Source organism: Trematomus bernacchii, unplaced genomic scaffold (assembly GCF_902827165.1).
Source record: "Trematomus bernacchii unplaced genomic scaffold, fTreBer1.1, whole genome shotgun sequence".
Lineage (NCBI taxonomy): Eukaryota > Metazoa > Chordata > Actinopteri > Perciformes > Nototheniidae > Trematomus > Trematomus bernacchii.
Window position 1 is genome coordinate 959,326 of NW_022987727.1, and position 14,407 is coordinate 973,732.

At 40.3% G+C, this 14,407-nt stretch overlaps 2 protein-coding genes across 2 annotated transcripts; both read right to left on the reverse strand.

The window, feature by feature from the left end:
• Positions 1-180: 180 nt before the first annotated feature.
• usp21 (ubiquitin specific peptidase 21) lies at positions 181-6,497 on the reverse strand. The gene is made up of 11 exons (XM_034144751.1): positions 6,342-6,497; positions 5,828-5,884; positions 5,600-5,717; positions 3,645-3,759; positions 3,282-3,401; positions 3,122-3,186; positions 2,835-3,022; positions 2,019-2,097; positions 1,811-1,918; positions 1,400-1,514; positions 181-777 (listed from the first exon to the last, which is right to left on the reverse strand). Exons 1-11 carry the CDS (start codon positions 6,495-6,497, stop codon positions 687-689), a joined length of 1,212 nt encoding a protein of 403 aa, XP_034000642.1. The 3' UTR covers positions 181-686.
• A 941-nt stretch (positions 6,498-7,438) lies between these two features.
• arhgef3l (Rho guanine nucleotide exchange factor (GEF) 3, like) lies at positions 7,439-13,974 on the reverse strand. Its single transcript, XM_034144740.1, has 13 exons — positions 13,771-13,974; positions 13,479-13,527; positions 13,311-13,361; positions 12,680-12,736; positions 12,403-12,510; positions 12,158-12,316; positions 11,750-11,812; positions 11,234-11,330; positions 10,645-10,721; positions 10,178-10,435; positions 8,972-9,142; positions 8,456-8,648; positions 7,439-7,961 (listed from the first exon to the last, which is right to left on the reverse strand). The coding sequence occupies exons 1-13, from the start codon at positions 13,806-13,808 to the stop codon at positions 7,714-7,716; spliced, it is 1,569 nt and encodes a 522-aa protein (XP_034000631.1). The 5' UTR covers positions 13,809-13,974; the 3' UTR covers positions 7,439-7,713.
• Between the last annotated feature and the right edge of the window lie 433 nt (positions 13,975-14,407).

Genomic DNA, 14,407 nt, shown 5'->3' on the forward strand with positions numbered 1-14,407 from the left:
CAGATGTTTTCAGTGATCTTTTATTGATGTTTCAAAAGTCAATTATGCATTACATTCAATTGTGTCATTTGAGACACAAATGTAAAAAAAATATATACATACATTTATATAAACATAGAAATTATAATTCTATTGGAGGGAAAAACAGTCCACAATGTTTTCAAGTTTCAGGGTAAACTGTCAGAGGAAACATACACTAGACCTTTTCATTTTGAATCATGTGCCCTTTATTATCACAAATTTAAATGAAATGCCACTATATTGGGTCATCACTTGTTGCCTATTTGTATTCTACCAAATATGTATTTTTGTTTGTTTTGGTGTATGTTGCATCACAAGCATGAATCATAATTATTTAACATCAAGAGCTATGCATTGTGTGCAAGTTCACCGCTCACTCCTGCCTGAGAAGTAGGGCAGACACTCTTAAGGCTGAAGTGTGTCTGAGCTGCCTCTGTCTCTCACTGAGACTCTTCAAAAGCATCTCGTTGATTCAGGAGGGGAGATTGCCTCGTCAAGCTCTCCTTAAAGTGAGCATGGCGTCTCCCTCATCCTCCACAGAGATTATTTGAGGGCATGCTCATTGAGATTGAGCTGCTCATAGATGCCAGCACTGCTGCTTCTATTTGTTTCTATGGACACTGGAGGTTGCTCTGATTGGCTGCTTGACTCAGCCAGTGTCGGGTCTATTTCCTGATGGTGGTACTGTTGCTGCGCTGGTAGAACAGCACATAGGCTTGATTGGTCTGAAGCTGGTTCTCTGAGACTGGAGTAACACTGTAGTTGGGAAGATGGAAATAAATCATGAGAAACAGTTCCAGGTTTATATTAGTAAACGGTAGTGTAATGTAATGAAGTTCATTTACTTTATTTAAGTACGATTTGAGGGTATTTGTACTTTACCTAAGTATTTTCATTGTATGCTACTTTATACTAGAGTACACTAGTATACTAGATTTTGTAGGACAATAATGTACCTTTTGTACATTTTTCTCACAGCTTCAGGTACTAGTTACCTTACATATACACATAATTAGCCAATACAAAATACAAATCAACTAATAAATAAACATGGACACAGCAGCAGTATATAAATAATTAAAATGAGCTCCACCTTTACCAGCTGAGATGAACTGATTAATGCAATAATATACTTAATCAAGTAACTTAATGTATGATTTTTAAAAGGGCCAATATGCATGACAAATATATTTACTTGTGGTACTTTATTTGTATGACATTAGTAAGTAAGACATAAGTAAAACATCCCAGTACTTCTACCAGCACTTGAGATGTCTCAATACAGATGACCTACTGACACAGCAGGCTCTTGTACATAGACAATGCTGTTTGCAGGGCATTATAAAACAAAATGATTTGTGTGCAGGACGTTTCTCACCTGGAGTCGTTGTAGAAGCACCAACCATTTTCATCCGAACAGCAGGCTGTGTAGTGGCCCATGTTCACTGTGCCAGCATGGTTACATATTGCATATAAATCATACAGAACTGGACCTATGGGGACATAGAGAGATAATATGACTTATCTATTCCATTTATGAGAACTGATCAGTTTCAATTATGTAAACAATGAAAACGTCTACTTATTGTTACAAATAGTCTAGAAACTTAATTATCAAACAAAGAGTAACACAGGATGACTGGATAAGATGTTGAATACATGCCGATAATGTCCTTATTACCATTTAACAGTAACATTCATGATTGCATGTAAAAGGAAGTCATTCATAGATGGTTGAATACATTAGACATTAACAAGGATAATCTAAAGAAAGGTTTTGTTTGGTTACCACAGTCGACAGGCCCGTAGCGTCCGAGGTCCAGGTTAGTGAGAGGGAAGGACACATACACTGTGCTTTTACTGATAGACCAGCGAGATGTGGTGAAACGGTTCAGATCTGATCGAGACTGTTAAGTACCATCATAAAGTCATGTACTAAATCATCACTTGCTCATAACAAGCTTAATACACTAAGTACGAGATGTGGTCAAGGATACGTATCACAATAACCTGGGGAAACCTCTGGATGGAAAGCCGCTTGGTGCACTCAGTGTGCCTGTTACATCTTTCACACATCTGAAATCACAAAAACAAACACCTCAACATTTTAAAATACACAAGGTCCATTGTCATTAGCTATTTGTTTTAAAAAGTTAATACAAATTATCTGGAATATTGAGGAAAGTATTTTTATTTTTTCCCCCAGTACTGTTATTTGACTTCTTGTTTGCATTACACTTTTATTGATACAGTAGTGAGTAAAGCAATATAGGTCAGGTAGTACTATTTAGTCCTAACTTTGTCAATCTGTTTAGAAAGTTTAAATCTGTGAACTATACGATTAATACTTTTTAAATATGCATTTATTCTCAGACCTTCATTCAAACTCTGGTCTTTGAAAGGATTTAAAATCATCTCATTGTAATCATTTTAATATCATGACATGCAACAGTTTGAAATCAAATAAAAAATTACTTCATTATATATCTATAGTTTTATATTTCCATTTGACCGGTGTTCGCACATTTATATTTCCTTTACCCATCATAGTACGTTTTTGTTTGCTTTGTTTTTCCGTTGACACAGCATAAGCTCTTTGGCTTCATGTGCACATATAAATAAAAATAAATAAGGATAAAAGTAAGAACAATTATTTATATAGATAAGAGTACAAAAGGTGTAGGCTACAGATGGACACAAATCCAGTTTTGGAACAAACCATTCCCAGGTTACAGTGCCTTATTCATTGACCTTTCACCCCAAAATCTGAGACACGTCAATCAATTGTAATCCATTACTTTGTGTTAACCTACAGGGGAATTGTCCTTGTCCAGTTTCTCCTCCTGAGAGAAGAGCTCCAGGCACTCCCTCAGTGTGACCTGCCCAGCGGAGCTCCTCTTGGGGATGGGCAGCGACAGATCACAGAACACGTCGAATGTGTTGGAGGAGTGGGAGCACACGGAGCAATGCAGCGAGCTCCTCAGCTGGCCCGAAAACAGGTCTATGAGGAGGGGGGGAGGAATTATCAGAGGGTTGCCTTAATTTAATTTATTTTGTGGATTATTCTGATGGATCACGATGACTGCATTGCTCTCCTTACCTACTATTCTGCTGTCATCTCTCTCCAAGTGTTTCTTCCACATGGCAGCGGCCTCTTCTGAAATCCTAAAGGAAAACAAGACATGCGTGAAAAAGAGATGTGATCACATGAAGACTTTAAAGTTTTAAGGACAGAATCTTTCCCACATAAATATACAAACCTAAATCTGGCAAATGTTTGCTCAGGCTCCTTTCCTGCTCTTCGAACATAGGGTCTGCGATTGATTTCTGTGTGCAGCTTGTCCAATAAGAACCTGAGGAACTCCTGTGCATCCTGTTGACTGGGTTAAACACAGAGGAAATACTCCTTATTGTCGCTAATTAAGGCAGCTATTTCTATATGAACTCTGCTTCAAATCCAATCTATACACGTTGTAGGAGAGTAAACATTGAATTGAAATGGTTTACTGTTCTTGTCTTGTCCTTGAAACAGTTGTGCTGATGCACACATGGATATTGTATTGCATTTAAGTCTAATGGAAAGACAACCTTGAGGGAAAGAGAAACATCATCTTTATTCTCACCTGTATCCACTGAAGTAAGGCACCGCTTCTTTAAAAATGTTGTAAAACTGTCGTGGGTTTACGACTCTGTCCCCTTCATTTCCATCCCAAAGGCCTGACAGCACCTGAGAGAAGGCTGGCACAGGGAGACAAAGAGCAATAACAAACTAGAGAATGCAATTCCTGAAGAAATTGCTAGTGGGAATGCTTTATGCTGAAAAGCTGATGCTAAACTGCTATGCTGAAATGTAATGTGTAAGAAGAAAGTGAATAATTTAGATTGAAATTATACATGAACACTGGGGGCTTGAATGTGTGATGAGAGAAGAAAAGAAAGTAAAAAGGCTTAGAAACGCAGCAGAATATTTGAACTGCAAACTTTTGAACTAACTTGATGGCGAATGATCTGTCGCCATGCCAATGGCATTTGATGACATCCCATAATACGCTTAGATGCGTTGATGGCTGCATCGTTACCAAACCTGTGAAGTTTTGGGCCGTTTGGAGCATTTTCACTGAAGTTATGAGAAAACCGTGTTTCATTACATTACATGTTACTTGTTAGACGCTTTTATCCAAAGCGACTTACATACTCAATACTGTGGACAATCCCCACAGGAGCAATTTGGGGTGAAGTGTCTTGCCCAGGGACACAACGACATGCTGACTGCAGTGGGGTTTGAACCTGTGACCCCCTGATCCCAACACCAAGGCTCTATCCACTGCACCACACGCCTCCTCATGGTTTCCATGGCAACGGCAATGGAAGAAATCTCAAAACTGTCCCGTAGATGTCTTCACGGCTGGACTGTTAGCACACATGTGAAGTTTGAGCACTTTTTGAACATTTTCATAGGAGTTATAGCGACATCGTCTTTTATGGCGAGGGATGCGTTCCATGGAAACGGCATATGATAACACCCCATAATTGACGTAGAGCTGTTGAGGGCTGGAGAGGTGATATACAGGTGAAGATTGTGGGACGACCGGACCGTGTCCATTGGAGCTACAGCGACATCGTGTTCTATGGCGAGGGATGCGTTTCCATGGCAACAGCCTATGGTGAGATCTCAGATGTGGCGTAAAGCTGTTGAGGCATGGACCGGTGATATACAAGCGAAGTTTGGGGGACGATCGGACCGTGTCCATTGGAGTTACAGCGACATCGTGTTTTATGGCGAGGGATGAGTTTCCATGGAAACGGCATATGAAGACACCCCATAATTGACGTAGAGCTGTTGAGGGCAGGACCATTAACCATCTGAAGTCTGCTGCTGTTTTATGGCGAGGGATGCGTTGCCATAGTAACACCACATTACGGAGCATCAGATTTGATGTAGAGCTGTGTTAACCATTATCTGAAATCTGCTGCTCTGAGCATGTCAGTTGGAGTTATGACATCATCGTGTTCCATGACACAGGTGTTTATATTTGAGCTAACGACGTGTCCAGAGATCAAAGGTTTCCATGGTGATGTGCAATAATCAGTGAGAGGAGAGCATTTTCATTGTTCTGAATGAGAGATAAACCTCTTACATGTGAACATTTTGTTGAAGATCCGTAACAGATATCGGTGAAATTTCAAAGCGTGAAGCATGTCAAGGAACTTGAGCATCTGAAGTGTACTTTTTGTGTACTTTCGGGTTAATAATGTGGCCTTTTTGGCAGATTAACTAAAGGTGTGCGGCTGCTGTGGTGGGGAAAGATGAGGCTGAACTTACAATGGGGTTTAATGGAGACATGTTGAAAGTTTTTGTCACTTCATGCCCTCAAGAGGCATTTTGTTTAATTATTTTTTGCTTAATCTATTTTTATTTTTCAAGCTACGAGATGTTTTCCTACGTTTGTCATGAATAATAAAGAATTGTGTGCGTCGAAGAACAAGTAGTTGGAATGCTGTATCAGCATTCCCACTAAATGAGTAAAAATGAAAACATAGCAGGAAGAGGAGGCAACGACAGGAGAGAGGAACCTACCTTCCATGAGTTTAATCTCCTCTTTGGAGAACTTGTCATCCCTGTAGGACTTGAGGAGGCTGTAGTCCCGAAGGCCACGCGTGTGAGACAAGCATTGGACTACTGCGTTCAGGAAGCACTAAGTTGAAGACAAAGCAAAAGGGAAAGTGAGCTTGTTATGGCAAAATGTATTTTTAGTTAGCCATAAAGGACTTTAATTAAGGCCACAATGCATTACTAAGCACTTACTGTATTTCCTATGTTTTTAAGGCCAACTCTTCCACTTCCTACGGTGAGCTTCTCTTTCTGGGAAAAAATGACAACACAAGAAGCTATTGACCCAAACTTTGTCTTCAAGTATACACCCTATTTACATTTTTGTACACGTGTGTTCAGGTGCATATTTGCCCCGTTATTTCACCCCTGGCTGTGTCTGTAAACCATGCTACTTTTCTCTCTGTCTTAACCCTGCCGTGTCAGTGAATGTACAGCATTGGTAGGACAGATTTAGCCTCCTTATCCCAACAGCATAACAAGAGAGGCTAAAAGGAGGTCAGCCTGAAGCATTCATCCTATTAGAGACCAAGGAGTGCTGACAGCTGCTTAAACACGTGTGTGTCAGCGTGTACTCTCCATTAATTATTTTTCACAATCTCAATCTGTTTATGTTTTTCTCTCCAGTGTCCCGAATTTGACCTTTAAGTGCAAGACTTAAAGGTTTTACCATACATCAAGGGTTTATGCTTAGTTGTGTTTTTCTCACCTCGTTGTCGGTGACCAGAAGCAGGCCCATCAGTGAGGTGTAGAGGACAGAATGGGAGATGTCAGCCGTCTCTCGCTGCAGGCCCTTCTGGGAGACAAGGGTTCGACACAAGGCCTCACAAGACCCCTCAGCATTGACACCACTAGCTCCGGGCATCCTATTTTACTACTACACTTTGGAAGCGTGTATTGTGTCTCCTAGGACATAAAGAAGGGCTTCCCAAAAAGAAAAACGCCAGGCGGTTTGCACCACCTCTGTTTATTCGCAGGTGTTTATAAAGGTGAGCAGACTGTGATTGTAGTTCATAAGAAAGTCCTCTTTTTTTCCAGGGAAATGACAAGGAGTGTCATTAACAGCTGAGGGGAAAAGAACAGGGTTGATTTGTGACTGAGAATCCCTTAAAGGTAAATCCTTATTTTGAATAGATCTAGTTGATCCATCTTGCAATTCCCTCTCGTATTTACAGCTTGCAGGACAGCTAGGAAAGTCAAGGTCTGACAGACACCTCAATGCAGCCAGATATAAACATATCAGGTTCAGGGCACATCTTTACAAAGAGAGGTCAATTATAGAGAACTTCCATCAAGTGCACATTACCTTAAGAATATACAACATGAAACAGAATATGCAGAATCTCACAACAAAGGTATGTTTTGATCCGCTGTCGCAGCTAGCCAAGTCATTGTTGTTAGGCGTAGATAAATGGTACAATATTGCAAACAAAGTAAGTGCGAAAATCATTTCTGACAAACTAATGGCAGCATTAGTAAAATCATTAAAGCAGTTTTGACTCACCTGTTTATTTGGTCACTCTATCTGTGGACAAACTGTCCCAACCAAACTGTTCCCATCACCTGCTGAGCTGTTAAAAATGCATAAGGGCACGGCTACTGTTTCACTGTGTATTGAAGGCTAGAACTGAAAGTCTACCTCTGTCCTGCCCTGTCACCGGTGTCAGAGAGAGAGGGGGAGAGAAAGGAAGAGGGAGAGGGAGAAAGGGAGGGAGGATAATCAACACTAATCTTTTCTTTGTGGATCTTGTTGGCTATACTTAGATAATTGTATGCGGACTTTGCCATGTGTACTTCAGAAAAACATTCAAGTGTCAGTTTATTTATTAAAAAATTAAACAGAAAGAATCTATGAAAACATTTTACACTGTGAATTCACATTCAGAAAATACTGTTCTCAAGCTGTACAGTTATCATCACCACAAATACACAATACTTCAGCAAATGCAAGAAAATACAAAATCCATGCAGGAAATTCTATATGTCTGTCCAAGCACAATGATCTTTCACTAACAGTCCATATTTTATTCTCTCCAATGTCAATGTACAGATAGAAAGACACTCCCCGGGCCTCCTTGTCTTCAGTGACTGTTATGGTCGGCCATGTCTGTGTCCGAGCTGAGGCTGAGGTCGGCTATGTGACACAGGATGGGGTCGGGGGGGAGGCAGAGCTGTGACTGGCTGCTCAGAGAGGTCCTGTCCCGGGACTGGACGATGGCCCGCCGCAGACAGGTGATCCACTGCTGCTTGCTGAAGGAGTCGTTGGCCTGCAGGCTGTAAGGGTGAGCTTTGGAGCGCCCCCTGCTGCTCACACGGAAACAGTTCTTCACTGGGAGATAGAGAGATGGAGGAGAGGAGGGAGTAAATTAAGTGGAAGTACATTTGTCGGTTTCACTTCAAGAAATTCAACTAGTGAAGTGGCATTGATTTCTCTGTATCTATAGGCTTTGTTGTAGCCTAAATTGAATGTTGAATCCTCATTTCACCAGAAACATAGCAAAACGTATATATTAATAACAATAATAATAATCAATGTAAAAATAACAGCTCAAATAATTGCTGAAACAATTGATCATTCAACCAATCAATAGAACAACAATCGTTTAGACTTTGGTCATTCATCACTGATACCAACTATTTGCTGGTCATAGATTCTAAATAAAGACCACTTAATGCTTTTCTGGTATATCTTTATATATTTGCGGGTTTTGAACAAAGAAACTCAATGTTACTTTGTGAATGTGAACTTGAAACTGATGATTTTTTCATGTATAGTTTAATCCATAAATATATAAATATTGATCTATCTTATAAGTATGTTACCTTTGTCATTTCCTCCAGTAAAGGCTCCCCTGAAGGACCCCCCTCCACCAGGTTCCCCATCTGGGATCTCCTCCAGGTTTATCAAGTAATTGGGCAGAGGCTGTCTGTAGACATGAAACACCTGACCTCCATCTTTGTCCTCCGTCGGCCTGGATAGCACCAGGGCCAGCTCAAACAGGAATACATGCAGCCGCTGACAGAGGACACACACATGCAAAGTCAGAGATATGGCCTAACGGAAATATTTACTACAATATTTGAACAGCTATAAACAAAATGTAGGTCAAAATGCATCTATTAATCAGATATAATGTCATATCTTGGGCCAGGTAACAAAAGCAGATCATACACAGTGCAAAAATAAAGGGTAAGGTACAAGGTTTGTATTAAGGGCAAAAGATAACAATCTTAAGTGAGGCAGAGAGAAGCAAAGGTCTGTAAGTATACAGAGTAAGTTATGTTTAGGTGCAAACAACAACCTCAGGATAACCAAAGGTCTATAAATAGAGGTGCTACCTGGCCCTTGTTGTTCTTGAGCTCTCCATGGCAGTAGAGGAAGCGGGACAGCTGGATCTCTTGTAGTCTCTGGCTGTCTTCAATGTATGCGAGACGTCTCCTGTAGAACTGACACTCCGCCTCTCCGGTCTTCTTGTTGACCTCAGCCACGATGCTCTGGATTATGTCCAACTGAACACAACAACAGATAGTCTTAAATGAATGTATTTAAGGTGTACATTTAGAGTTGAGATCTGGGTTTGATTAAGACATGTATATTTCAGCAAAGGAAGATATGTTTACAATAGTAACATCCTGTTTGTGAGCCTTTAATGTCCACAGAATAATACTAAAGGCATTCAATCAAAAACGTTCTCCTTAACATATTTTTAAACTTATCATCCCTCAAAAAATACAGATACAGACCATTTTATTTTTGAACTATGATGTCACATCACAGGATCACCTCAGTTCATGTTTCAGAAAACAATATCTTTTGCTACCATTTGGAGGCGCCAATGTGCAAAGTGTTTTACATTATAAAGGAACTACTAGCTAAAGCCGAATGCCTGGACGTCACATTTTTCAGTCTGATGGATTTCATTATAGGAGAAAAAAACCTAAAGGTTACAAAGCCTAAATGCAAAATAATAATTTTGTATTGACTGATTTACAGTCTTAGGTCTTAATAATTTGTGTAAGTGTGTCCACAGTCAGCCAGACAAATGTTGTGTCTAGTACTACTAATACAGACATTTTAACCACTATAGACATCCGCTCTGCAGTCTCTGCAGAAGCTTTTGTTTCTACTGGAGATGTGTGTGATGTGTTATGTTCTTATGTTTGTTCCTTTCGGGACTCTACGTGGTCTGTGTTTTGTTTTTATGTTAACCTTCATTTCTGCCTCGTGTTGTTATTGAATTCATGTTTCTGTGGTCTTAATTTTAACTTGTGTTCTTTCTTGTGAAGCACAATTTTATTTCTGTGAAAGGTGCTATACTAAATACACGTATAATTATTATTATTATTATTATTATAGTAATTGTGAATATAATGAAATAAGCAATACGAGTATTTTTGGGTATGTAAAAACAACATAGTATTAGCAAATTTCAAGAAAACACTGGTATATTTAAAGCAACACACATCTTGCCTTAAAAGCCAAAGTATAGATAATATAGATCCTTTTAGAAAAGATTGACATGAATTTGTGTGTCTCCAACTCACAGCATCAGGCAATGAGTCCTCATCCGGGTGCTCGGGAGGCGTGCACTTCTGTATCTCTTTCAACAGCAGGGGGTATTTCACCAAGCGGCTCCGAGGGAGATCCAGGAAGTTCCACAGGTCCAGTTTCCTGCTGAACGAGGACTCCTGGCACAGGCGCAGGAAGTGCTCCACCCGCTTCTCCTGCTTCTTCTGGTCCAGCAGGGCTTTAGCGCCCACCTGGTTACAGCAGTACGTAACATAGGCCTCAAGGCAAGGAAACTGCAGAGAGGAAGAGGGGAGGAGGGGAGGAGGGGAGGAGTGATGAGCAATGAGAAGAAACGTGCGGTGAGATAAAGCCAGCCTGAACTCTGTGGCTCCGGTTTAGAGAAGAACACGATAGAGTAAATACAGGAACTAGAAAGAGTGAAGGAGGCTGTGCCATTTTATCTTATGCTCTATCAGTCCTTGGTAACCATGGAAATACTCACCCAGTCCATTAGAGTAGGCCCCACCTGCCCGACTGTCTTCTCTGATCCCCGCAGCCGCTCAAGGCGACTCAGAAGATCTGGTAGGAAATAAAAATACACTCAAACTGTTGTATTGATATTTGCCAAATGAATACCAGGGTAAGTACAGCTCAGAGACAGATGAACATTAAACTCCTTCATGTTCCTTTGCCTAAAAAAGCATAATCAGCCATCTCTCACTCAGTTATGCCAGGCATCTTGAATTAAATAAAGGGATCCTTTAGAGGCTTTTTTTGTAGGTCTTTTTCAACACATCAATGTCACCACATTCACAAAATGTACTGTATGTCGACATCTGGGACATATTTGCTAAATCTATTGTGACAGGGTTCAATTCAGTGTTGGTCCACTGTCATGCATTTTATGAAAGACAAACTATAATATTTGAATATACAGTGTGTGAAGTTAACAGATACAATAATGAAACAATGAAATCCAACAAGCGACAATATTTACCCAGATTTTTTTATTTAGCTCTGAATGCCTTATACATGATTAGGAAACTAAGAGGCTGATAATGGAGAGAGTTCAAAGCAGAAACACGGTTTACCTTGATGGAGAGGAATGAGAGAGTCCAGCGTACCAAAGATCTGTCCACGCTCACTCTCTGTCAGGATGTCCAACTTCAGCATGGGCTCATAGTACACCTTGTATCACACAGAGAACAGTAAGCAAAAGTACTTTAAGGAGAGAGTTAATGCAGCACCCTAAAGTGTGTCAAAGGGTGAAAAAGTTAAATCAGCAGAATGTGTTCTGATATAAAGTAATAGCACGGGCAGATTATGACTCAATGGACCTATAGGCGCCTCGTACACATGCTTTGTGGTGGTTTTGTGTCTCTTTGCAATTTCTTTGTGGTCATCTCTTTGTAGTGGTTCAGTGCCTCTTTTCATCATTTTGTGTTTCTTTTTAGCTGTTTTTTTTTTTCTGGTCATTTTTCTAAGGGGGGGGGGCGGCTCGTACCTCTTAATAGTCTGTCTTGTCTCTTGCTCTTTACATATTGTGTCAGGGCCTGTATAGTAATAATTCCAGGGGTAAAATATGCTTTTATTTAGTGTACACGTACCTTCTTGACCAGACTGAGATCATCAATGAGTTGTCTCTCCCCCTGAGTCAGCTCATAGATCACCTGCAGAACACACGTGAAAAACCAACATGTGGATGTAAGTACAGACAATTCACACATGCAAACACACACTTGCATGTGATTACGGACAGCATGAAACCTCACAGCTGATTGTTCTAAAAAGGAAGTTGAGCCTGGAGTGCCAGCTCACATCCTCTTTTATAATCATCGTGTTGGGTAGCGCTGCTTCATAGACATATAGGGCTCACTAGTGGCACACTGCAACCACATTTCCCCTGCGCGACCCACATACCCCGCAAAAACATTGCAATATATATATATATAAAAAGACCTGTGTTAGTTTAGTTTCTGCAGCTGATCTAAGGTCAAACCCACTGCCCTTCGCACCTCTTGTCTTTTGATCTCCTTTGCAGTGAGGTCATGGCTCTCCACAGTGTCGCTCCAGCATTGGCTGTTGCGTCGGCGTGGAAACGACGAGGCCTTTGTGCGAGGGCGCAGGGCGGCCGGGGGCAAAGGTCGAGCCTCTGTACGAAAGCTAATAGACCGCTGTTGAAAAGAGCAGTGAACGTTAACACCGTTAGCTTTTGTTTTTGTATAACAACAGGTATATGAATGTGTTTGTGCATTGTTACCGAAATGGACTGTCCTATGCGTTTCAGAGCAGGGGTCTTCACCGGGGTTATGACGCCTGTTAGGCTATTTGACTTCACCACAGGTTTCACCCTTTTATTACTGGGCTCCTAAAGTGAAATCAACATTAAAAACATACATTTCCAGCTTTTAATATTTAGACAAAATGGTCCACAAGCTTATCACAGTGCCATTATTCAAACCTTTACAGGTTGTACATTAGATTAAATTAAAATCACGTAACACACATCTGGCACCTGCACAGGAAGAACACCTTACCTCTGAATCCCTCATGTGCTCGGACATCATCTCATCATCCTCATCTTCCTCTTCATCCTGATAATGCATAACAGGTCACACAAAGACTCAAAGTGAATTGAGAAAGACATGACGGTGTTCAGGAAAGAGAGAGATGTCGAGAGGGGTGAGATGTTGCATGGTGCAGATCTCTCATTTCCTGTGTGACTCTTTCAAAGAGGAAGAAGGTTGAAGCGCTTCTATAGTAAATACAAGATGTCTGCCTGTTTTTGCCACACTAACCACATCAGCTGTAAATTCACTTAAGTGTCAGACTGAGATGTATTAAAATACCTACAGTAAAAATGTTATCTCTTTGTGTGCTTATGATACGCAAGATAAAGATTACATCAAAAGGGTCATCTGATAAAAAAAGTAAAATAACAGTTGCTGAAATGTATGTCCTATAATCAACATTAAATGGAATTCAGAGAACCTTCTCTTCTCAACCGCACAGCTGAACATGTTCTGAATCATAACTCTCTGTCAGCTCTCAGCATTGTGGTCACAAAGGTAAGGTTGACTAACTTCCGCTAGTTACAGAGAGACTTCAGAAGAGATGTAAGATGAAGAAGAGGCAGAGTTTAAATGGTGCGTGTCAGATATGCCTCACCTCGTTGATTCTGATCGCAGGTCCAGGTGCCGGGTCTTGTTTTCTCTTTTTCTATAAAAGCAGGAATGTATGTGAAATGAATATTATTGGTTTTAAGAAGAGTGCACATCTGGGTTTAGAATAAAATAATGGCCTTAAAAAAAATGAATTAGATGTTTGGTGACTTACCCCAGCATGGTCACAGGGGATAGAGTGTGCCTCCTCTTGTGCTGTGGACCTTAAAAAAGGGCAGAACCAAACAGCCACTCATAGTTATCTTCTTTTACCTGAGATAAATCTCATCACTAACACACAACACTAAATAGCTGAGTAAGTCATAGTATCATATGCCTACTTGACTTATTTGGCAGATATGTGCTACAAGTTATATCAAAATACATTATTGAAAGAAAGGTAACTGAACAATAACGGGTAAAGATTTGAAACCACAGATGAAGGCGACTGTAAAAAGGTATCATACCAGGAAGTCCTCGTTTCAACAGTCTCCTCCACTTCCATCTTGTCTTCGTCTTCAATGCATCTTCACAGAAACATTACACATTCCCAAAATGAGAAAGGTTCAAATAATCCAAATTCACTCCGGTCTCTTCTACGTTTGTGTAACTCAGAGTTGTTTGCAGGAAGCTTGTCAGAGTTAAGTGCACTCCTTCCTCTTCACTTTCTTCCTCATCTCGCACCCGACCACATCCTTTAGGGCTGCTCATTTTCATGCACCGGCTCGTCACAGAGGGTTTTAAAATGGGACTTATTGAATATCATTTAATTTAGTTAACTAATAGATCACATTTTAAAAATAACACTTTGTAGATCAAAGGGCCTGATTTAATCAAAAAAAAATGCACTGACAAGAGTAAACTCATAACAGAAAATATTCTTTTTCGAAAGTTAATCAACTATAAATACGTTTTTTTTATTTGTCTTTCTATAAAAGTGTGTGTATTGAAAACATGATTAGTTTTTCATTTTAAATTCACAGGTAGTCATTTAGCTGATGCAGGCTGTTTCCGGGATATGACCTATAGTGAAACTTCTGATGAAGTGCCAGAAGCAGGTCACAGGAAAAACACATTAATACCCGACACGTCACACACTGAAGA

Coding starts and splice junctions, on each gene's coding strand:
- arhgef3l (XM_034144740.1), bottom strand. CDS start 13,808: ATGGAAGTGGAGGAGACTGTTGAAACGAGGACTTCCTG. Junction 12,511..12,679: donor AGCACATGAGGGATTCAGAG/GTAAGGTGTTCT, acceptor ATTTCACTTTAG/GAGCCCAGTAATAAAAGGGT. Junction 11,331..11,749: donor ATCTCAGTCTGGTCAAGAAG/GTACGTGTACAC, acceptor GTGTGATACAAG/GTGTACTATGAGCCCATGCT.
- usp21 (XM_034144751.1), bottom strand. CDS start 6,497: ATGCCCGGAGCTAGTGGTGTCAATGCTGAGGGGTCTTGTGAGGCCTTG. Junction 5,718..5,827: donor TTAAAAACATAGGAAATACA/GTAAGTGCTTAG, acceptor TCTTCAACTTAG/TGCTTCCTGAACGCAGTAGT. Junction 3,187..3,281: donor CAAACATTTGCCAGATTTAG/GTTTGTATATTT, acceptor GTTTTCCTTTAG/GATTTCAGAAGAGGCCGCTG.